This window comes from Mytilus galloprovincialis, chromosome 5 (genome assembly GCF_965363235.1).
Source record: "Mytilus galloprovincialis chromosome 5, xbMytGall1.hap1.1, whole genome shotgun sequence".
Classification (NCBI taxonomy): domain Eukaryota; kingdom Metazoa; phylum Mollusca; class Bivalvia; order Mytilida; family Mytilidae; genus Mytilus; species Mytilus galloprovincialis.
This window is the reverse complement of record NC_134842.1, coordinates 34622177-34646332: the sequence shown is the minus strand read 5'-3', so window position 1 is coordinate 34646332 and position 24156 is coordinate 34622177. Positions and strand designations below refer to the sequence as shown.

Sequence of the window (24156 nt, the reverse complement as noted above, 5' to 3'; positions counted from 1 at the left end):
TTTTATTTGGCGGTAGTTTGTCCAAGTTTATGGTTATCTTTCTGATATTGTTTTACATCTTACCCCCTTTTAAAATTAATTTTGTATTTACACTGTGTCATAGATCAAATTTATACGTTCAAGATAATTATGTGTACTTGGTTTTGTTAAAATTTCTTTTAATTGATTTAAGCTATTTTAATTGATATTTTATAGTGTGTCTTTCTATGTTATGATGTTGCAATATTGTTTCAGGTAAGTTTTAAGATAGGCGCCTATTAAAACGTTTAATATTTAATTTTTTTTTTTACACCTGTCATAAGTCAGGAGGCATTTTTTTTTTACACCTGTCATAAGTCAGGAGCCATTTTTTTTTACACCTGTCATAAGTCAGGAGCCGGATGTTAAGTGGATGTCCTTTGTTGTTGTTGTTCATAAGAAACTGTGTTCCTCGTTTTTATATACTATAGTATATATCAACTGTTGGTTTTCCTGTTCGAATGGTTGAACACTAGTCATTTAGGGCCCTTTATAGCTTGCTGTTCGGTGTGAGCCAACTTGAAGGCTTGGTGATGAAGGCCATACTTTGACCTATAATGGTTTGGTTTAAAAATTGTGACTTGGATGGGGAAATGTCTCCTTGGCACTCATACCACATCTTCTAATGTACATGAATCATTCAAATAACTCTGAAGTATTGCTTGTGGTTCATTCTCTCAATCAAATCAAATCGCAGCCAAATTAGTAAATCGATTAGAACGAATATTTAGTACAAAATCAGCTTTTTTATATGCTTTTAGATATTAAATGGTACATCTTCATTGCGATTAATATTTATTAAATTTATTTAAACTTAAATCGGAATACTCATGGCTTTTAAATGAAAAACATTTAAATGAAAGGACTGTTTGGTAACATAGTCAGTCTTAACCAAGGATATGAAAAAATACATACTTTTGTAAAGTGAAAAAAAAGTGGTCATTAACTCTTTTTGTTGGGTTAAAAAAAGATTAGAGCAAAACATCTTGATGATTTTAAGTAGTTCTGCAACCGGCTATTTTTATATCATTGCTCTACGTATTTGTAGAATCATTAACTTGGTCTTAAAACACAACTGATGTCATAAAAGTGAAAAAATACCAAGGAGGTAACAAGATTGCAAAAAAGAAAGGCGTAAGATACATAAAGAACAATCAAACTCATCATTCGAAACGAGGTCACAATGTCATTATAAAAAAGGCAAACAAACAACGCAACCAAACTTAATGATAAACAACAGTTTACGAATCTCAACGTTCACAATTAAAGACTGAGTAACACAACTCTAACAAAAACAAACAGGGATTATCTCAGATGCACCTGAAAATTGATATATAAATATATATAAATAAACAGGTTCTGCTTCACATGTGGTACCGGTAAAGTTGCTCATGTGAACACACACAAGGCGCTGAGTCTTATTTTGTAGATCATTTCGAAGGACAGAGGATGGGATTGTGCTAACGCCAAATAAAACATATCCGTCGTCATCAATGAAACAGATATTCTTAAACAGTCTACAAACTCGGGATGGCATCTTTCAAAATTTTCGAAGGGATGATTTTACCTTAACCACTCTGGACTCGGAGATAAATACTAAATGTGCAAGCGCTACTGGAATGTTGCTTCATAGAAATTTACAATTTACATTTGGAAGCTGCATTAATCTCTTTTGTCGGACTGTTTAGTTCTCAATGGACCTTAACTCAAACAAAAAATATAGGTCAAGATATGTGTTCAACAAATTCACCAAACTTTGTATTTAGTGAGAGGACATCTATATAGCAATCTGCGTCATGTGAATAAGAAACACGTCTAGTCAATAAAGAGCTATTTACCAATGAACTGTACTGGAATGAGAATTTCAATGCTTTCGTGACAGGAATGAGCAGAACAGACATTCAATGCCCTACATTCTTTACTTTTGTATAAAAGAAATTCATACCCGATATCATATATTTTTTCATATGAAATACACACATAGAAATCATGAGTATGCTTTTTTTTATAAATTTCCTGTTAACAAAACCTTGAATTATTTTGAAAAACTAAGGATTTTACTTTAGCCGTATTTGGCACAACTTTTTTCGAATTTTCGGTCCTTAATGCTCTTCAACTTTGTACTTGTTTGACTTTTTAAGTTTTGATCTGAGCGTCACTGATGAGTCTTATGAAGACGAAACGCGCGCCTGGCGTATTAAATTATAATCCTGATACCTTTGATAACTATTATAAGAGATAAATATATTTTTACAAATATCTGACGCATTTGCTAATTTAGTTGCTATATTAAACATATGAACAGATCTTGAAATGATTATTTTCTTTCTTCTACAGTAATTTTGATCCCGTACTTCGATCTCGTAACTAGTTCAGGATGAGTTTCATACTTATGATCGGGAACCAGAAACACTTTGTATCTGAAATATCAAAAAAATAATAGTTATTAAAGAGCTTACTGACTTAATTATTTGTAAAAAAGTAATGTCCTCGAAATAACCATTTACCAGCATGTAAGTGACCTTGATCTACGCAACAAGTTATTTCCGTACGGCCTTAAAAATCAAGGAAATCTAACATATAGTGGGTTTTAAAAGGCCGTTATCGGATGAAAAGGGGGAAATCAAACAAACAAACCAACGTCCCAGTTAACGAAAACACAGTAACAGACGAAAAGCATAAATGATAGATGACAATCAATGAGTACCGCTTTATTACATGCTCTTGACAATCACAAACTTTCTAATGCAGCGAGGTAAAAGATGTTTGCAAACGTGATTTAAAACCACAACATAAGAATAAATTGTAAAAAGCAGTCAACCAATCGAATCACAAAACAGAAAAACTAACATAAAAACAAAAGACACAAAGTACATACATGTATTTGCGAGTTACTGATAGCTGGTTCGAAGTCAAACACAAATAACAAGTTCATTCTCAGTTGAACCATATTACTTGTATAACATCTACGAGTAAAATATTTGAAGGAATAGTATGTAAAAAAAGATTGAAGCCTGTCTTTAGAGGCGACACTTTTTGTTCATTTTGTTAAGGAACTCATAAAATAAACAGAGTTTTATGTTATCTTTCAGGACCAAACAGTAGTCCGACTAAAAGGAAATATTATTTCTTCGACATCAGTCATCCATATGGCAAGGATTTGTCAGGTTCATGATGCATTAAAACAATGTTTGGAACTTTGACATGCAATTGCATTTCGATTGAAATGAGATTGCCACGCTTTCATCACAAGTATGGCCTTTACACCATGTCCGTAAAAGGCTTGCTGCAAGACCAATTGCTGACGGTAACCATATTACTATTGGCAGCTCGAAATTACAGTCTTTTAATTATTATGAATGACAAAGTTTGCAATACCCTTTAACTCTAATTTATCTTTTACGAACTGCTCGATAATTTAATTCGTCACAAATATGAATTTCAACTCCTTTAATAGATGCTCAACATGCTTGATATCAACTTCATGTTCCTGTTCGCAGTTATACAAATAAAAAATAACTAGGTTTTGTACACTCTTAGTCGGTTTGTTGTAGTTGTTATAAGATAGGCAAACTACAAAACCATCTGAAACGGTAGAACATGAAAACAATGATATGTATTAGCCATTAATCTAAATGATAAAATATTCTGTCTATGAATCTACTGTCTTCCCTTTTTTTCTTTAATTTTTAATTGACACTCAATCATACACTTCACATCGGATCAAAATTTAAAGACTTGTCAAGTTTACCTGTTTATTAATCTTGCAAGTACAACTTTTATCTCATCCATTGCAAAGTGTTGACCAATGCAGTTTCTGTAAAGAATAATTTGACACATCTGTTTAAAGGGGCAATACATATAGCTGTCAAATTCATACTGAACGATTATACTGTTTTTTTTTGTATTCGACTTAAAACATAATAAAATGTATATCCGTTTAAAAAAGGTCATCAACACAATTAACGATGCATAATCTTACGCATTAGCCTTTCGGCTGTCTTTTGGTCTAGGCACCATCTAATAAACCATCGAGGTGACCTTACCAAGACTGCCTACGGTTATATAACCCATTGTAAACAAACACATACATGTATATATAAATAAAGAGCGCACTCGTGTAATTGGAATTTGCTAGGTCTGTTTCATTTCATATCATAGGTTACAATGATATTTTATTTATTCTTTTTACCAGTATAATAATGAGTTTTTGTAGGTCGAATCATTCAATCAGATTGTTTACCAAAGTGGCACTTTCAATGTTGACGGTCTTTTCATCTGACCATCTGAATACGCCTAGTTCATGCGTAACCCATCTCTGGCTAAGAGGGTCAATTTATGTTCACATGAATACGAATTTAATGAGATCGAATTATTCACTTACAAGTTTCTTTGCTTATTTTGACAAAACTAACCAAACTGTTTGCTAAGCTTATTTTTTATTTGACTATTTTACTTTTATATGATTGAATCATAATTTTTCTTTATGTCTCGTAGCTAGTGCCCCTTTAAGAATAAATATTTTCAACGAAAATAATTTTGGGTTTATTCTGAGTTATTTTTTATGTGTTATATCCAAGTTTGTTTTATTCTTTGTTCCAAACAATTCAATTGAAATATCAATATATATTAAATTAAAGGTAAAAAATATTGTGCGACTATTACCTTTATTTCGACCTCCAATAAAACATGCGAAACAATCCCCCTCAATAATAGTTTCTTGAAAGCACCAATAGTTATGTGATGGGAGAAGTAATTTCATACTCGTAAAAACAGTTTGGGGATTGAATTCATGAAAATAACAATCCACGAAAACATCAACGTTTACTGTATATCTTTGGACGGTTTATAATGGATTGGCCATTACTTATATTATTGCAAAATGTGGGTAGATAGGAAGAAAATTATTTTAAAAATCTATATAAATAGTCTATAGAAGAAGTTCTATGACATTCGTATACACGGTATAAAATAAACAAGTTGTTCGGTTATGCTTAAACATTTAGAGTAAATAGTTATCAAAGGAACCAGGATTATAATTTAGTACGCCAGACGCGCGTTTCGTCTACATAAGACTCATCAGTGACGCTCATATCAAAATATTTATAAAGCCAAACAAGTAAAAAAGTTGAAGAGCATTGAGGATCCAAAATTCCAAAAAGTTGTGCCAAACCCGGCTAAGGTAATCTATGCCTGGGATAAGAAAATCCTTAGTTTTTCGAAAAATGCAAAGTTTTGTAACAGGAAATATATTAAAATGACCACATTATTGATATGCATGTCAACACCGAAGTGTTGACTACTGGGCTGGTGATACCCTCGGGGACGAAACGTCCACCAGCAGTGGCATCGACCCAGTGGTGTAAATAGTTATCAAAGGTACCAGGATTATAATTTAGTACGCCAGACGCGCATTTCGTCTACATAGATTCGAGGCAAATATTACAACCTTATCACGATAATTTCAAAATAAATGTATTCATTTCAGGGTTCACTTTAGTCCTGTTTAAATGATTTAAGTAAAAACAATTCAAGGATAACAAAGAATATCAATTGACAAAACGACTACCCCCTACCCCGCTGATTTTTTTGTCCATCTAGATAATAAATATATAACCTTGATCCGGCTGCGAATGGTAGAAAACTGTATGGGTGTCGCTCTGTAATGTCTTCTAGTAAAAATCTTTCTGGTTTAAATACCTGTCAATTTTAAGAAATCAATATATACATGCAGAGTTTAAAAATTAAATTATAAATAACACGTATGACCGTAATCTGTCACAATGTTAGCAATATTTTATGAGAAGAAATTAATGTTATATATATATCAATTTGTCTTTGAGGTTGTCATCATATGATCAGTACAGTTGTCGCATTGTCCATCATATCCTTCCCCTTTTTTCTTAGAAGCAATTTCATTCCAATGCCATGCATACATAAAGCCCGATACCTAGTTGAAAAAAGTTAGTAAACAAAATTCCGATAGATTATATACAGCTTCGGTGAACAGCAAATCAAAGCAAAATAAGTACATTGTACATGTATGTAGTAACAACAATATGATTACATCGTGTTCTGGCCAAACATCCGGGTGATGATGTAACATGTATATACCCATGTCAACAACTAAACCTGCTGGTATCGTGACGTTGTCTATAGTCATTGGTGACGTAAGTTGTCTTTGAATACCAGGAACAGGTGCAATCATGCGCATAGACTCTTTGATGAAGGCTGTAAGCTTTGGCATGGTTTGTAAATTTTCCCTGAAATTTGAAATTGAGGTACCATTTTGATTCAATCAACTTCTAGCTAAACTAATTTCCAAATTCATTTATGCTATACCATGTAAGATTATGTCACACATAACTTTTACAAAAGTATCTACATTTATATACATGTTTGAACGTCAATAACACTGCAAATATTTGATATAAATAGAAGAACAACATTTAATATATTAAGTAATAACAATTTTGACAAAATGTTTACAATAAATGTCGGTAGTACATGAAAAAATCGAAAGATACCAAAAAGACATTTAAAGTCATAAGTCGAAATCAATTTATCAAAGCCATCGCAAAAAAGGTGGAAAAACAAACAGACAAACAACACTCAAAAGAGAAACCAAACGACTAAGCAACACAAACTATCATCCAAGCATCGAAATCTCTGATACTTTCAATTTCAAATATGATACAGACACTATCAGATGATAATGATATACTAGTATTGATGAAATCACATGTTGTTATCTTAGAAAACAGAATAGACCATTTTAAACAGATATGTGAAATTATTCATCAGGCAATCCTATAAAGCATCAGGCAGGACTGACAAGCGACGATGGTGGTTGTAATAACGACTGTGACTATCCATGACATTCGGCCAGATTGACAAATGAAATATTTGGTAGTTTTATTCTTTTTACGGTAATGAAATGTTTCTCCCGTAGTCAGGTTCGACTAACCACGAAATCCACGAACATTAGTATCCAACGAGTAATAATGAATCCACAGTATGTGTTTTTACTGTATGTTTCAACCTACCATGACACTTGCTTGTTATTATTTAGTACTTCTGACAACTCTGAATATACAATTGCTTGTTCCTCTTGGTGTTTTCCTAAATGGTATATAGCCCAGCTAATTGCCGATGCTGTTGTATCGTGTCCTGCAATATATAAAAAAACTATACAAAATTCGTAAAGAGTTTCCTGAAACCCTGTTTCTCCCCTAATGTTTCTAATGTCATTATAAAAGTGCAATATTGTTCCTTTAACATTTAAATACAGAACTTTGAATAAATATATATTATATTATTCGAATTCTGAACATCTGTTATGTTTCACAAAGAGGATTCAAAAAATTATTATAAAATAGAATAATAAACTGCTCCGCAGGGCGCAGCTTGATACGACCGCAGATATCGGATTCTGAACAATTGGGACCAGTATGGACACAACACTCAATCTTGATACACCTCTGAATTTAGGTTGTGATTAAACATTTGACACATCATAGGTTTCTGACACACAATTAATGTGGTCTAATGAACTTAAAAAAACATAAATTTACCTTTTATGGTCCAATAATCAATTCTAAATACATGGATTGATTCAGCATATATATATATAAAAAAAAGAAAAAATAATAATTGGATTTTTGATCAAATCAAACAAAGTTTAATTTAAGACTCTTTTGACCTCATTGTGGACCAACTTGATAACGGGGCCCAAAAAATCCAACATCTAAATACATGGTTAGATTAAGCATATCAAAGAAACCCATAGAATCATTTTTGGTTGAAATCTAATAAATATAATAAAAAAAAAGATGTGGTATGATTGCCAGGAGACAACTGTCCACAACAGACCAAAATGACACAGACATTAACAACTATAGGTCACCGAACGGCTTTCAACAATGTGCAAAGCCCATACCGCATAGTCAGCTATAAAAGGCCCCGATATGACAATGTAAAACAATTCATACAAGAAAACTAACGGACTTGTTTAAATAAAAAAAAATGAACGAAAAAAAAATTGTAACACATACACAAACGACAACCTCTGAATTACAGGCTCCTGACTTGGGACAGGCACATACATAAATAATGTGGCGGGGTTAAACATAGTAGTGGGATCCCAACCCTCCCTGAACCTGGGACAGTGGTATAACAGTACAACATAAGAACGAACTATAAAAATCAGTTAAAAAAGGCTTAACTGGACCCAAATTTAGACCAACTTGAAAACTGGGCCGGTAATAAAAAATCTAGATGCAAGTATTAATGAACCTTAATAATTCAAATTTTGATGAAATCAATCAAATTTTAATTTTGGACCTTTTGGACCTCATATCAATTTTAAAAAGGGAAATAAATTCCAAAAACTTAATACACGGTTAGATTAAGCATATTAAAGAACACTAAGAATTCAAGAATAAAACCCCATTGAAATTGGTCAAGAAATAAGCAATTTATACACAGTATAAGAAATTTGTTGTTTTGGCCCCCAATTCCTCAACAGTTTGGCCCCAACCCCCCAAAATCAATCTTAATCTTATTTTTTTGGTATGGAACCTTCTTGTTTAATTTCCAGATAGATCCATACACTAACACACAAGTTATTGTCTGGAATCTAGAAACATAATTATGTTGACCCCTTGTTCCTAAACTGTTAGGACCATAACCGACAAAATCAATCCCAACCTTCTTTGTGTGGTTTCAAACCCTGTATCTAAATTTCATAGAAATCCATTCATTTAATCTAAAGTTGTTGTCCAGAAACTAAGTGTCTTCGGACGACGACGACGTGACACCAATATACGAACGCAAACTTTGTTTGCGGTCGTATAAAAAGTTTATGACATTTTTGCAATGAACAAAAAAAGTAAAATCACAAAAATACAGACTCCGAGAAAAATTCAAAACGGAAAGTCCCTAATCAAATGGCAAAATCAAAGGATAAAACACATCAAACGAATGGACAACAACTGTCATATTCTTGACTTGGTACAGGCATTTTCAAATGTAGAAAATGGTGAATTGAACCTGGTTTTATAGCGCTAAGCTTTTACGACATTCGCATCAAGTTCCATTATTTTTCAACGATGCGTGAACAAAACAGACATAATCGGTTAAATATCTATCAAATTAAAAAACACATTCCTTGTTTCGCGTGTTGGCCGTCAGAAAATGCAAACGTCACAAAAAAGAAATTTTGTCGTTTAATGTCTATTCAACACATTTATAATTTCACATGGAGAATCAAATATGATTATGTGGCATTCTTTTCACAATTCATATACCATTTACAAAAAGAATTGCCATTTTTTTAATCATTCATATTATATAAAACAAGAAGATATGGCATGATTACCAAATAGAAAATTCTCAACAAGAGATAAAGCGACACACGTATTAACAATAATAGGTCAACGTAAGGCCTTCAATAATGAGTAAAACCCATACTACATAGTCAGCTACAATGTATAAAAGGCCCATTGTGTAGTATTGTATTATGCTATAATATTTACCTTCAAATAGAAATGTGTCAACTTCAGCTCTTATATCTTCGAATGAAAGTCCAGTTCCCGCGTCATCCTTAGCAGTGAGCAATATGTCGAGGAAGTCAAGATGGCGGTTACTTGGAGGACCATCTGTAAGCTTATAAATTAAAAAAAAATTGCAGTTGAAATTAATTTCGAAAATTATGCAAAGATTGCCGAATATTACACCAAATTTAAAAGATCTTGTAATTGATTGAACTTTTCTGATAAGGTGTAATTAACAAAAATAAGATTTATTCATCTTCGAAACTTGTATTTTCAATAAATATTTCAAATTGCAAGCGTTGATTTATTGGACCTCAATGAAACTATTTGACTGCAAGTTATTACATTTCGCGAACTTTCCAATGCAGCCACGGAATTGGAGGATTTTGAAATACCGCGGGAGTTACAACGTCGAGTTTCACCTATTGCATCTACGTTTGTCGTCAGTGCAAGACGAATCCTTAGTATTTTCGAATATTTATGACATACACGTTTTATGGTTGAGTTTCTGTTTTTCATATTAAGATATATGATTTTTCACTATAATTATTGCCTGTTGTCTTTTTCGATATAATAAAACACTTACTGACTGGAAATTCGTGGAATAGTAAGTTTATTGTCCCCGAGGTGCAAATATTGTCCTGAGGCGTTACTGTCAATAGTGACACCACTTTGATAAAAAAAAAAAAAAAAAAAACACCATTGACCAATTTAGTAACACCACTGAATGTATAAAGACAATCAGCATTTTTTTTTTGTGTGTTTCTTTCATGTTTAACAAGCGAAACATCATATTATTTATGAAAAACAATATTTATTTAACAATGTTTTAATAATAGCAGGTATTGTATATACAAAGTTTTCAAAAACTGGTGTGTGCTGGTAAAAACAATGACACTATTTAGTAACACTATTGACTTTTTAGTTATTGATGCTATGTTTTATAATTTGAGACTTTTAGCCTGAGAATTTTTTTTTCTTTTTCTTTTGCTCAGTGGTTTTGTTTTGTGTTCAGTACTTAATAAAAGTAAAATTTGAAATTTGTTGACAATGGGGATAATTTTGTGTCATTGGATTTAATAAAGGGTCAGTGGTGTTACTTTATAAAAATGCAAAAAAAATATTTTTTATTAACAAATGAATTTTTTTTTCAGGTCGTATATGGAGGATAGGCATGCATTATCTAATCATTCAGTCTTCAACATTTTACAAATATTCAGTTGAAGGGTATTAAAAAACGGCAATTATTATGACAGCTAACTTTTATACAACAATTCATTCTGAAATTTATGTTCAAATAGAATGATATAGGAATAACGTCAATGAGTAGTTACTTTAACCTTAACAGCAAATTGGAACAGTTGTTTGATATTTAACAATAATGTTTAGTACCTAAATGCTTATTTTAAATTGGTAACACCATTGACATGATTCTATCAAAGGATGACCTAAAATTGTTAAAATTGAATGAACTCTTCATTTTCCCATTGTATATATCTGAATATAGTTGCTACCATACTATAGAATAGAGGAACACATTTCATGAATGTGACTTACCGATTTAAACTATTTACCGGATTTGTTGTCACATAAGCAACGCGACGGGTGCCACATGTGAAGCAGGATCTGCTTACTCTTCCGGAGCACATGAGATCACCCCTAGTTTTTGGTGGGGTTCGTGTTGTTTATTCTTTAGTTTCTATGTTGTGTCACGTGTACTATTGTTTGTTTGTTTGTCTTTTTAATTTTAAGCCATGGCGTTGTCAGTTTATTTTAGATTTATTAGTTTGACTGTCCCTTTGGTATTTTTCGTTCCTCTTTTTTAAATGTTTTAAACCATGACATCATTTTTCCAAATAATCCCTCATCGAAATTTGCATGTTTTCTTTATAATGACCCATATACAGTTGTTTCCCATTCTTATATTTATTTGATGCCGTTTAACGTTGATATTTTTCTTTTTTTTTAGATTTAATGGAAATCCCTCTTTTTATTGATTTGTTGATTTTGATTTTGTGTAGTTACTGAGACAATATTATGCATACTATTAATACTAATATCACATTTGGTTATTCATATCAAACTCTTATCAAACACATTTAAGTTTACTTCCAACGTTCAGTTTCTTAATGTTTACCTTAATTTAAAACGTAAAATTATAACTTACAAAGGTTTGTTGTCTTTCTCTTATCACTCCCTCGGAAAAATCATGAACATATTGGCAAAGTTTTCTGTATTCTCTACCTTTAGTTGTCATATAATAAAGTGAATCCCAGTAAAGCCATGGCTGCCTGAATATTAAACCAATACAGGCGTTTTATTAAATGTGGCTATCAGACAATGGGATACTCTAATATAAGACAAAGAGTTCCAACTTTTTCATCTTTACACTGGTAATAGTATGGTAGTACATTTGCGAGTTTACCACTTCATTTTGAAATGAACGCTAGATCACTTTCGCATTTAAAATAAAAACAATATTTGAAAATGTAATGATGTATTTTCTGAAACATATTTTAGTGGACAAAGATTAAGTCTGCTGAATGACAATTACAGTTACGAAATCAATTCCCAATTTCAGATATTTCTATCTAATACTCGTTGATGGCAAGAAATTCGAGCCAGTAGGTTTCCAAAAAAAATGGTAAATGAAATGATTATATTTAGCTTTTATCTAACAGCTAATATACTAGATAACTCTGGTATATTTTATTAAAGATATCAATAAAACAAATGGGCTAAAATAGTTATCCAATGTACCAGGATTATAATTTAATACGTCAGACGCGCGTTTTGTCTACATAAGACTCATCAGTGACGCTCATAAATGTCAGTAGACAAAAGTGAATCCTGCGTAATAAACTTATAAACCTCTTATAATCTTTAATTACTTTTTTTGTAATGACAATGTCTCTATATAGTGTAGAAATTTAGTACTGTGAATACAGTTCACTCTTGTATATGTTGATAAAAAAATCAAACCTAAACAAAGTTAAACAGGAATATAATTTTGTTTGATTTTACCATTAAATACTTTGCATAGTCTAATGTTTGAAACACTGTTCTGGACCATTTTGTTGAAAGAAAGATATTCAGGAGAATCAAGTAAAAATAAAATGGTACTTTATCAAACTTAAAAAAGAGTGGTAATAAAATGAGTTTATGTAGGATGAAGGCAGTACCAAGTTCTAATTAATATAATAGAAAAGAACCATATATGAGGGAGGAACTGAGACAATCTGGAATAAAAGAACAAGAACTGTATTATTCAAATGATTACTTGAATGTATGATAAATACTTCTTCAAAAAACTTGATATATAGTTGATGTTTTGTCCATTTTTCATTGTACAGAACATAATCATTCAACTTACAGCCATCTGTCTGCTAGTAAATGAGTCAACTGACTAACAGCTGCAACGTATGGATGCTTGAGCCTGTAAAACGATGAAACGATTTCTTTAAATATGTAAAAAGGCATGTATAAGGGTATTCATGCCTGTTTTGTGCGCTTTAGGGTGCTTTTTAAATATCTAGATTTACAAATAATAAAGGTAATACAAATAAATAACAATTATACATGAAAAAAGACAAAACACAGATTAAAACAATCAAACAATCGGTATTACTTTGTTTCCTGCTCTTAATCGTCTGAGATAAGAACAGGTTTATTTATAGCTAGATGCCAGTTATTGATCGCGTGTTTGTATAGGTTGTAGTCCAAGTGACGTTTTTCTAAAATCCTCTTTTATTCGAAGCAAATTGCTTGAATTTAAGGACAGAAATACAGTCTAATTACTTTAATTCTATTTTCTCTTTTCTATATTCCTAGTCATAATCAGTGCATGTATGTTACATCTATTTATGTCTAATTATCTACCCTTCTGTTTGAATTTTTCCTTCGTAGGAGAAGGCACATCTGAGTATTGTATCTAATGTTTCTAGAGACACCAAGGGGAAAATATCCACAGGTTTACTTGTCGCTGCAAACTCTCTTAAATTATTCTGAAATTAAAAACACGACGATTATCTATGTATGTATTTATATTTCAAGATGTTGAGATAAGCGGAAATAACCTTAACTAATTAGGATTACAAGATTTTGCAAGACGATTTTTGGAAAGGAATATTTACATGTAGTTTCTTATTTGAATAAGTATTGTTTTAATAGAAAAACATTTAATTTCACAAAACGTTAGCAGCGTTTTACGTTGTTTTATCTTCTTTTAATTGCAAAATAGAATATTTGACAACATGATTACATTTAGGATATATAAACATTAGATACTATTAACACTGAGTGTTCATTTTATAGTAAAATGTCCTCTTGTTCTATGGACATACTTTCTACGATTTTCCTAGCATTTGTGTAAACTAATTATACTTACTTTCAATTTTATTTGGATGACTTTTAGCAATTGCACCATCTTCAGAATCTTAAAAAATGTTTACGTATCAAAAGGGTTTTTATGGGTTTTTTTTTTATAAAAAAGAAAAGGTAACATAAAGGGGGAAAAGGAAGAAAAAGTAAACATTGTTTCATCCAGTTGAAGCAATTTTTTTAATTATAATATTTCACCTTTCATCTTTTTAACACGATGGCTGCTATGAATTATGAGAGTTTCATTACCAGAAATTTGTCTGTTGAACTATTGTATATGCTAACATAAGGTTTGAGTATGCCAAAATGAAATGCTGGTGTTATCAAGCGCCTGCTTCTTTCCCATTTCTTTCCAGATGAGATCAGCAGTCCGTCGCCTGAAAAATAATATTATTTTTTATATCCACATATCAAGACATTAATACACATGTTAATGTATGTGTTCGTTCTATCGGTAAAAGTCGTGTTTATTTTCTGTCTGAAAAACCTTGTTTAATTCCAAACTGTCAGTTAACTGTACGAAATTAAATAAGGGTATTTTCTGGTGCTGATGATTAATGACATGGTGATTTCTCATGGCAAGATAAGTGACATTAATACCACCACCTATTGTTAAATCAATAACACATCTGATTATATTCCTAAAAGAATTCAAAATAGAGTAAGAAGTCAAATGGTTCTTCTTGAGCAGGATCTACTGACCCTTCGGAGCATCCAGGTTCATCGCCGGGTTTTCGTACGAGTGTTGTTTGTAGTATTGTTGTTTTCCTTTTTGTAAATGTAAGTTAAACAAAAAATTTCAGAAATTAAAGTTATGCATAAAGGCTGCTACTTTTCATTATTCATAATTCAATACACCAATGGTTTTAGGGTTAGAATGAAAATAACATTTGTGGGAATATCTTTGCAAAAACATTCAAAGTTTTCTGCGTTTATATTGTGAATAAGGTGATTCGTTTCAGTAGCGATGGTGCAAATAATCATTAATGAATCCAATATCCCCTTGTACAAACTTTATAAAGTAAGCTCACGATAAAAGGGCTAAAGTGAAATGATGTACAAATTAATATACCTTAATCAGCATTTTTAATAGTAACTTCTAAAAATAAATTTACAGATTATCACCTCAACACAATACATTTCTTTATACATAATTTAAAAGAAGTATAAGGGCGGTAATTCAAACATAACATTGTACTGAGGTAACTGTTAATTAACAAGGAAACCTTTATTTCCCCCCTTTTTTCCCCCAATTAATTCCGAAATGGTTTGGACCACACACCCCTCCCCCTTTTTAAGTAAATTCTAATCATCCCTTTATGGTATGTAAACTTTTGGTATAATAACAGAGATCCATACACCGTTTCATAAGTTATTGTCTGGAAACTAGAAAAATGCTTATTTTGGCCCCTTTGGCCCCTTATTCCTAAACTGTTGGGACCAAAACCCTTAAAATCAATCCAAGCCTTCCGTTACTGGTTACAAACCTTGTGTGTAAATTTCGTAGATTTCTATTAACTTACACTTAAGTTATTGTCCGGAAATCAAATGTCTTCGGACGACTCTGACGCCGACGATGACATCGACGACGACGTGATACCAATATACGACCGCACAATATTTTGCGGTTGTATAAATGTTAAACGTACCAAGCCAACTCTTCATCATGCTGTAGGCACCACCAATACCATTGGCTTTCGGTTCGGATGATTTCATCAGAATTTTTGCCGAGTCAGGATGAACAACGTTAAATTCAGGGAAAAAGAACATGAACCAATAACAAATGACCTTTGACCTCTCTTTTGAAACAATATCTTGAATGAGTGTCATGAACTCTCCAATGTCTTTGAACTGAAATGTGTTTGCTCAAATGAAAATATAAAGCAGTGAAATAAAATACTAGAGATATAAAGATGGAATTAAACTTCAGTGAATCACAATAAAAATATGCTATTAAGACAAGTTCAGAAGTTTTGAGTTTCTAACGCGAAATGCTACATGCAAAAATAAAGACTTTATGGTAACGTAAGTCTGTCTTTGACTTGAGGTTTGTTATTGCCTCTTTGGTGGGGTGGTCTTTTCTCTCTGAAATTATATTTCTTTTTCGCTCATTAATTTTGTCTCTAACAATAATGGATTTTCTGTCATTACTTGATAACAGTATTCTGGACATTGTTCCTTTCTGTAATCAGTATATATTTACCAAATTCTTTTTTTTTCTTTTTTTTTCTAAAGTTTAGCACCCCTTTATTCTATATTTTCTATTTTGTTCCCCATTGTTCTGTATTCTTTATTATTTGTGTTGCTCATTATTCTCTATTCTGTTATGATTAATTTTGATCCATCTTTTGTTTTATATCGACGCCGTTAAAACGGGAAATATATGGGTCGCCATTGTCAAAATATGTATTGTAGAATCTGTGCTTTAGCAAAATGAGATAACTTTGGCGTATACATTATTTATAAAATTGGCACTCTTTACTATCAAGCATGCCAATCATAATACAAACGATAAATGCAACGAAACCTGTCGAATCATAAACGCTTTGAGACTTACCATTTCGTACGGTTTTTGCAGATATTCGGCTTAATTTGGTTCAAAACAAATACAATTTGATAAGCCTCGACATGACCCATTGGTGAAGGTCGTACAGTGACTTATAGTTAGTAATTTCTGTGTCATTTGGTCTCTTGTGAAGAGTTGTCTCATTGGCAACCATATATCACATCTTCTTTTTTTTATATAAATAAGCACATGTTTTGTTTAGACAGGTTTTCCATTTATGCAAGATTTGGATAAGACAGTTTCCGTTGTATACTTACTAGGTGAAGTGATCCCCACAAAGGATGAATAGGTCCTATCACAGTCATCTGAGAGGTAATTTTACGCCATTCTTTATACTTGGTAGCAAACTTCCACAGTTGCCAGAAAACATAAATAACTATAAATGTCAAAATTGCTTTAACGATGAACCCGGAAAACAACTCCATTTCTAAAAAAAAATATGAATTGGTACATAAGTTAAAAATCTTAAGCATTATTTCAATGTTTCAACAGTTTTTATCTTCTGCTATGTTTTTTTCCAAATAATGAAAGATCTAACTGACCAACCAGTACAGTTGTAAATATTTTGTACAGCACATATTTGTCAGTAAAAGAATACACAGGAAAACTTAATAGTGTTACCAAAATATTACTGACTCCTTGGTGTCGGTCTAACGAGGAGACAGTCTTATAAGTTGAACGATAGAGTCTTCGGGCTGAATACGTTCAAACTACATGTACATGTACCTAATTGGAAAAAACCTCTTACATAGTGAAAGCCTGTTGGTAAATTGAGGCAATTTGAAACCTAGTAAATGTCCTTCAACTCCCGATGAGTGACTGGTTTGAACTCTTTATTTTAGTTACCAAAGTTGCATCTTGATCATTTAGGCATATCGTTACATGTATACACAAGAGCATAATTCTATAAAAAGCCGAACTCTTGCAATTTGTATTGTATAAAAAACATTTGTTTTCATTCCACATTGTATCCAGGCACTCGTTGTTATGGATGTTAAGGTGACACATATACATATACCCAAACAAAGGGATAAACCGCATATAACCGCATATGCATATAGATATTGAGCAAACCTTTAACTTCAAGGGAGTTGGGGAGGGGGGGTTGGCGGGGGAAAAGGGGAGGGGGGTGTCAACGCTATCAACCAAGTTAATTTTTTTTCAAAATTTAACACTATAAGGTACCATGGTGGTACTGAATCAAGAGTATTTGTTTTGTCATCTGCTTGGAAACGAAGAATTGAGCGCGGATCAGAATAGCAGATCAGAATATTTTTATAGAAAAAAAGCCAAACATGTACCTTCCATCCCCATCCCTGCCCCTCAATACTAATATACATGTAGCTATTCTTACCGTGACAAAATAACAGAATGTGGTGAACTTTAGACGAAGGTATAATAATAAGAAGAAAAAAAGACTCTCCTTAAAAACACTAAGTGTAATCAAACTTTAAATATAAAGTTAATTGTTCCCATTTTTTTTTTCTTTCATTAATTTAGTAGCAAACTAATAAAGATCTGCAACTTATCTATGAAATTCTACAGCTAATTCTACACAATGTAACGTAATGTAACATATCCTTATATAAGAATAGAATATTATCCATTGAATTTGTAAATCAGGAACCCCAAACAGGATCAAGTAAAACTTTAAATTAACACACATAACAAATAAAGCATTCATAAAATTAGTTTATACAGAATAACAAACAACCCTACTATAATATTCTTCAAATTATCTACCAAAGAAAAAAAATCAAATCCAAAATTTTATTTAACGTTTATCTTTTAAAAATCTTTTTTTTCAAAATAAGTTATTTCCTTTCGTTCAGAAATGGATATATTTATTAAAAAAAATCTTGGAAAAAGCCTATAACTGAATAACGAGAAAAGCTAAATCGTGAAAATCGAACATGACTTTCGTTTAGTCACAGAAACAACATATCCAAATTTGAAAAAAAAAATTTTCAAAGCGTTTTCATGTAAACGAGAGGACACTGCTTTCATGTAAATGAGCCGCCCGCTCGCCTTACATCTCGAAATCAATAACTGATTTTTACTTCGAAAATCCAGTTAAATAGTTATCAAAGGTACCAGGATTATAATTTAATATGGTGAATAAATGTTAAAAAAAACCTTTAGGCAAGACAAAAATCAAAATATATCATCGATACAATAAACAGTCTTATACATGTTTTTGAGATTTATTGACCTTTTATACTTATTAAAACATGCCTCGCTTTTCTTCCTGTTTCTAAAGCTCAAACACATAAATTTTATATTTTCCGACAATGCACATATAATGAATATACATTAAGTCAATGCATAAGCTAAGTTTTTCTAGATTTCAACACTTCTTGTTTTATTTAGTTTCGAATGACAAAAGGCAGATAAAAGATTGCCCGATATAAGTTTTAAGAATCAATTTGAAAAGAACTGAGAAATCTTTGAAAGCAAATGTTGTTTTCTTTAATGTTTTAATTTTACAACGTTTCACACTTTTCGAGACCTACTTTGAATGCAAACGGTACAGGCGAAAATGGCCTAACTTTTCTAACACAATTAAACTAAACAACTGATCAGGGGACAATTAATTGCATAACATATACTTCCCCCTAAAAGAACTAACAGATACAAACGCAGATGATTGAGTAAGTATCCCTCTTAATAGGAGTTCAGAAATTCTACACATTCCCCCCACAGACATTTGTCTCTAAAAAAAATAGTATATATTATACCGTACTGATGTATTACGGTAGATATATATTTATGGAAAAATGAAAGACAAATTCATGTGATTCCCCACAAAAAAGAAGTAGGAGTTCGTAATGTTAGTATTTGCCGTTTATTTTTTTGATTTTTTTTTCTTATTCAATTCCATGCTAGTCTGCATAGAAAAACATTTTTAAATTTCAGCTATGAGACGGTTAGCTTTTTAGAAAAGCTATTACTTGAAGTATTGTGGCCGTAAATTATGCAGCTTTTATATCAAATACTCGAAATACATCATTGAAAAATATCTGTAGACAGTCACTCTTCACATGTTGTATATTATTTAAATAATTGTGCGCGTCTGTGTATGTTTATGTATGCATTTGTGTGTGTTTGAAAGCAATGGATCGGATTACTGTTGTAACGGAGGGGGTCGGTAACGACACCTCCCGGGACGTGTAGTGGCCAGTACTTCGCCCCTATTCGACCATCGGCATACCTGATATCTGATTATGGCTGAATAACAGACAATAAATCAAATGAAACAATATTTTATTCACAAATGTACAGTAATTGCATGAATATTAAACAAAGTCGGATAAAACAGGAGTCAGAAAACTTTCTTAAATGGAGTTCAAAAATAAAGTAATTTCAAATGTAAAATGAAAAAAATAGAGTGTTCCCAGAGTTAGTCTTTTAAGTAAAATAAAGTAAATTTGCTTCGCGTTGTGTTTTAAAGTAGTAAAATTGCACCAAAAAGGGGTGACTAACTCTGGCGAACTGCACCGAAGTGGTGGCTAACTCTAGACTCGATTAGTACTAATATTAGTTCCGGCGAGTATTTGGAGGCCTGTGCAAGGCCGACTCCGACTGAATATCAAATGATATCCTAAACTTGTCATTAATCAAGAGAACTTTAACATAAAAGGTACTGAAGAAAAGTTGAATAAATGAATATTCTTAAAACACTATAAAAACATCAAAGTTAAATACTAAAACAGTTAAATTAACATTCTTTACTTTTATCCTACTATATTTAAACCAAATCAAACCTAAAATAAACATTTAAATACTAAATAATTAATCTGTCCAAATTAAGGGGAATTAACCTAGGCACATCAAGGCACATCTATTACAATCCTCCCCCCTTAAGACAAATATTAAAGAAATTAATATTTGGGAAAAGAACTATTAAAAATAGATGTGGTAAAAAAACAATAAAGAATATAAATCAATGCACATAAAATGTCAAAAAATGTCACAAAAATGTCAAATAATCACACGGTCCAACCATAGGAAAAGTTCCACACAGTATAAACGTCCAGGAATAGATGGTAAACACAAATTATAAAGTACGGTCCATAGAATATAAATGTAAACGGACACAGTTATACAGCAGTCAATAAAACACAGTTCTAGATTCAAACGGAAACGGAATGTTAATACGGATAATCTGCATGGTCCAAGTTGTACCAGGTATAGTCACCAATTGTTGTTCTCACGAAAACACTTTAAACGTGTGTTTTCGGGTTCTAAAAAGTCCATCGTTGTTCCAGGTTTAGTCCACCATTGTAGATCTCGCGGAATCACGTATAACATGTGATTCCGGGTTCAAGATGATCAAAGTTCAAACGTTGTACAAAAAGTAAGAAAGGTGCTCTTGATAACAAGAACTGCTTACTTTATCAGGTGGTTGTCTTCACACATAAACTTTCTGCCACTCAATAGATTTCTGCCATGACTTATAAAAGTCACAAAAGGAAAACCATAACCAAACTAAACAAATTTAAAACAATAAAACTTGTTCAGAAAGGTTAAAAATCCAAAAAAAATGAGCAAACTCATAAATAAACCTATTCAAACAAGAAACTTAGCTACAAACTAAACAAACCAACATCTAAAGAAAAACACAATCAAATCAAACAACGTTTTGAGGGTGTTTTGATGGCAAAACCGGCTCATTAACGTGACCAAGAAAAAACAACAAATCCAATGAAAACTTTGAAACCATACCTACTAAACAATAATATAAACTGACGAAATAAGTAAAATACTAAATATACAAATTAAAACTAATAAAACATACTATATGCAAACTTTAACTGGCTTATCCTTCAAACAAGAAAACTCATCCGTGCTAGAAATCAAATAATCAGATAAACAGCTTTGCAAATCAAATGAAAATAAACTTTGAACTTTGTTGACAACTTTGCATGATTTTTTCACTTTCTTATGAACTGCAGTAGAAACTGGTTTTTCTGGTTCAACAACATGAACAGAATTGACACTTTTACAAACTTTATTGGGACAATTAGCTCTGACATGTCCAACTACCAAACAATTAAAACATTTTTTAACTTTAAACTTCTTATAAACCAGCATTTTAAGAACTTTGACAATTTGATCAAAACCAGACTTCAAACAACTAAAATCACAGTTTTCTTCACTTTCCTTAATTTCACATTCAACAGGTTCAACTGTCAAATTAAAACATTCAAACTCTGTAGCCAAAAATATAGCATCATCAAAAGTTGCAGGATGCTTAAAATGGACAAATTTTCCCAATTCCTTCTCTAACTTTCCAATAAAAAGATCAATAAAATAAGTTTGCATACTTTGAAAATTATCTGGATATGCACGATGACATAAAAGTTTGAATCTTTGTCCAAAATCGAACACAGATTCATCGGACAAAATTAAACAGCTATTCAGTTGAAATTTATAAAAAGCTATCCTTTCCTTAGGATTAAAGCGTTGCACTAATAAACTTTTCAAAAAATCATAGCTTTGCAACTGAGTTGGAGTAAGAAGACGTAAAATAGTTCGTGCTTCTTCTCTTAAGTTTATTACTAACTGAAGAGCCATTTCAGATAAATTCCAGTTATTCCAAAGACTAACTGCTTCAAATTGAATAAAATAATCTTGTACATCGGCACTAACACCGTCAAAAGTACAAGGTTTCTGTTCAAACTTTATCATTTTGAAAATCAAAAATTTAAACAATATCAAAAATAGATGCAATAAAAATATTCATACCAAAACTGAGGGATCAGGTATCCTGGTCACGGCACCATTTGTAACGGAGGGGGTCGGTAACGACACCTCCCGGGACGTGTAGTGGCCAGTACTTCGCCCCTATTCGACCATCGGGATACCTGATATCAGATTATGGCTGAATAACAGACAATAAATCAAATGAAACAATATTTTATTCACAATTGTACAGTAATTGCATGAATATTAAACAAAGTCGGATAAAACAGGAGTCAGAAAACTTTCTTAAATGGAGTTCAAAAATAAAGTAATTTCAAATGTAAAATGAAAAATAGAGTGTTCCCAGAGTTAGACTTTTAAGTAAAATAAAGTAAATTTGCTTCGCGTTGTGTTTTAAAGTAGTAAAATTGCACCAAAAAGGGGTGACTAACTCTGGCGAACTGCACCGAAGTGGTGGCTAACTCTAGACTCGATTAGTACTAATATTAGTTCCGGCGAGTATTTGGAGGCCTGTGCAAGGCCGACTCCGACTGAATATCAAATGATATCCTAAACTTGTCATTAATCAAGAGAACTTTAACATAAAAGGTACTGAAGAAAAGTTGAATAAATGAATATTCTTAAAACACTATAAAAACATCAAAGTTAAATACTAAAACAGTTAAATTAACATTCTTTACTTTTATCCTACTATATTTAAACCAAATCAAACCTAAAATAAACATTTAAATACTAAATAATTAATCTGTCCAAATTAAGGGGAATTAACCTAGGCACATCAAGGCACATCTATTACACTGTAAAATTATAGTTCAATCACACACATACATATAATCTCAGTATACACATGTAACATGTTTCATTTCATCATTTCTAAATACACTAAAACAAAATATATTTCTTTATGATGATCACCATTCCAAAACTAAATACAATATCTAACTGAAGTTAATTATATAAAAAGTAAATACATACACAAATGTCCAACACACAGGTGAAAAAATTGTATACAACTATGCGTATGTCCTATATAATCAACTTTAATATGACCGAGGTCATCGCTTTGATAAGGAGCCACTGCGTATCATACATGTAATACATGTACAAGGGTATGGATTAGGGGGAGGGGGGTCTGTTATTCTGTAAACATTTAATTTTCACCCCTTTTTTATCTTATCTTCAAAAATTAACCCCTCTTTTCTCTAATCTTCAAAAAATTAGACCACGCATTTCTCTAATTTAAATCTTCATTGTTTTTTTACCGTTATTCTCTAATCTTCATTTTTAAGGGCATTAATTATTCTTTAATCATTTAACCCCATCCAAACCCTCATGTACAAACAGACGGTAAATAAAATGAAAAAAAAAATGTAGTAGTGTGGGTAAATATAGATTGTTTATAAATAAGATTTCTATAGTCGGTAAATATTTTTCACTAGTCTATTTTGAGAATGGAAGAGAAATGTGTCAAAGAGACTACAACCCGACCAAAGATCAGAAAACGGCCGAAGGCCACCAACGGGTCTTCAACAACAACAAAAAACGCACAAAATGTTAAAAAACTATACCATGTAAATACTGTTGTATACTGTTAATAAATTATTACATCTGAAGTAGTATAATTAAGGTCTTTCCCTTACGTGAGGAAAGACCTTATTGTTTTTCTAATGTTTTTTTTTCTTCCAACATTTTTTTGACATGCCCTCCCCTCGTTTCTATTGAAGTCATCAATACCAAATATTGACCATCGATAGATCTCATTACGACGTATTACCAGATGAGGCTGTGTTGGATTTCATCATCCCCTTTGAGAGTTATATCCCCTTGAAGCATTTTTCTTATTTGCACTTTTCTTAAAAAGTTTTAGAGATAGAATAGAATTGAAAATGGCAGCATGTACAGGAACAGATGGCAATGTTAATAAACATAAAA

General features: G+C 31.8%; 1 protein-coding gene across 1 annotated transcript; it reads right to left on the bottom strand.

The window, feature by feature from the left end:
• Nucleotides 1-2232: 2232 nt before the first annotated feature.
• Nucleotides 2233-23333, bottom strand: LOC143075685 (cytochrome P450 4F2-like). The gene is made up of 13 exons (XM_076251226.1): nucleotides 23200-23333; nucleotides 16776-16945; nucleotides 15602-15803; nucleotides 14202-14329; nucleotides 13452-13576; nucleotides 12946-13008; nucleotides 11740-11863; nucleotides 9555-9684; nucleotides 7065-7188; nucleotides 6086-6281; nucleotides 5636-5718; nucleotides 3770-3835; nucleotides 2233-2438 (listed from the first exon to the last, which is right to left on the bottom strand). The coding sequence occupies exons 2-13, from the start codon at nucleotides 16941-16943 to the stop codon at nucleotides 2336-2338; spliced, it is 1512 nt and encodes a 503-aa protein (XP_076107341.1). The 5' UTR covers nucleotides 16944-16945; nucleotides 23200-23333; the 3' UTR covers nucleotides 2233-2335.
• Between the last annotated feature and the right edge of the window lie 823 nt (nucleotides 23334-24156).

Coding starts and splice junctions, on each gene's coding strand:
- LOC143075685 (XM_076251226.1), bottom strand. CDS start 16,943: ATGGAGTTGTTTTCCGGGTTCATCGTTAAAGCAATTTTGACATTTATA. Junction 7,189..9,554: donor TGACACATTTCTATTTGAAG/GTAAATATTATA, acceptor TATATATTGCAG/GACACGATACAACAGCATCG. Junction 2,439..3,769: donor CTTGCAAGATTAATAAACAG/GTAAACTTGACA, acceptor TTGATATTTCAG/ATACAAAGTGTTTCTGGTTC.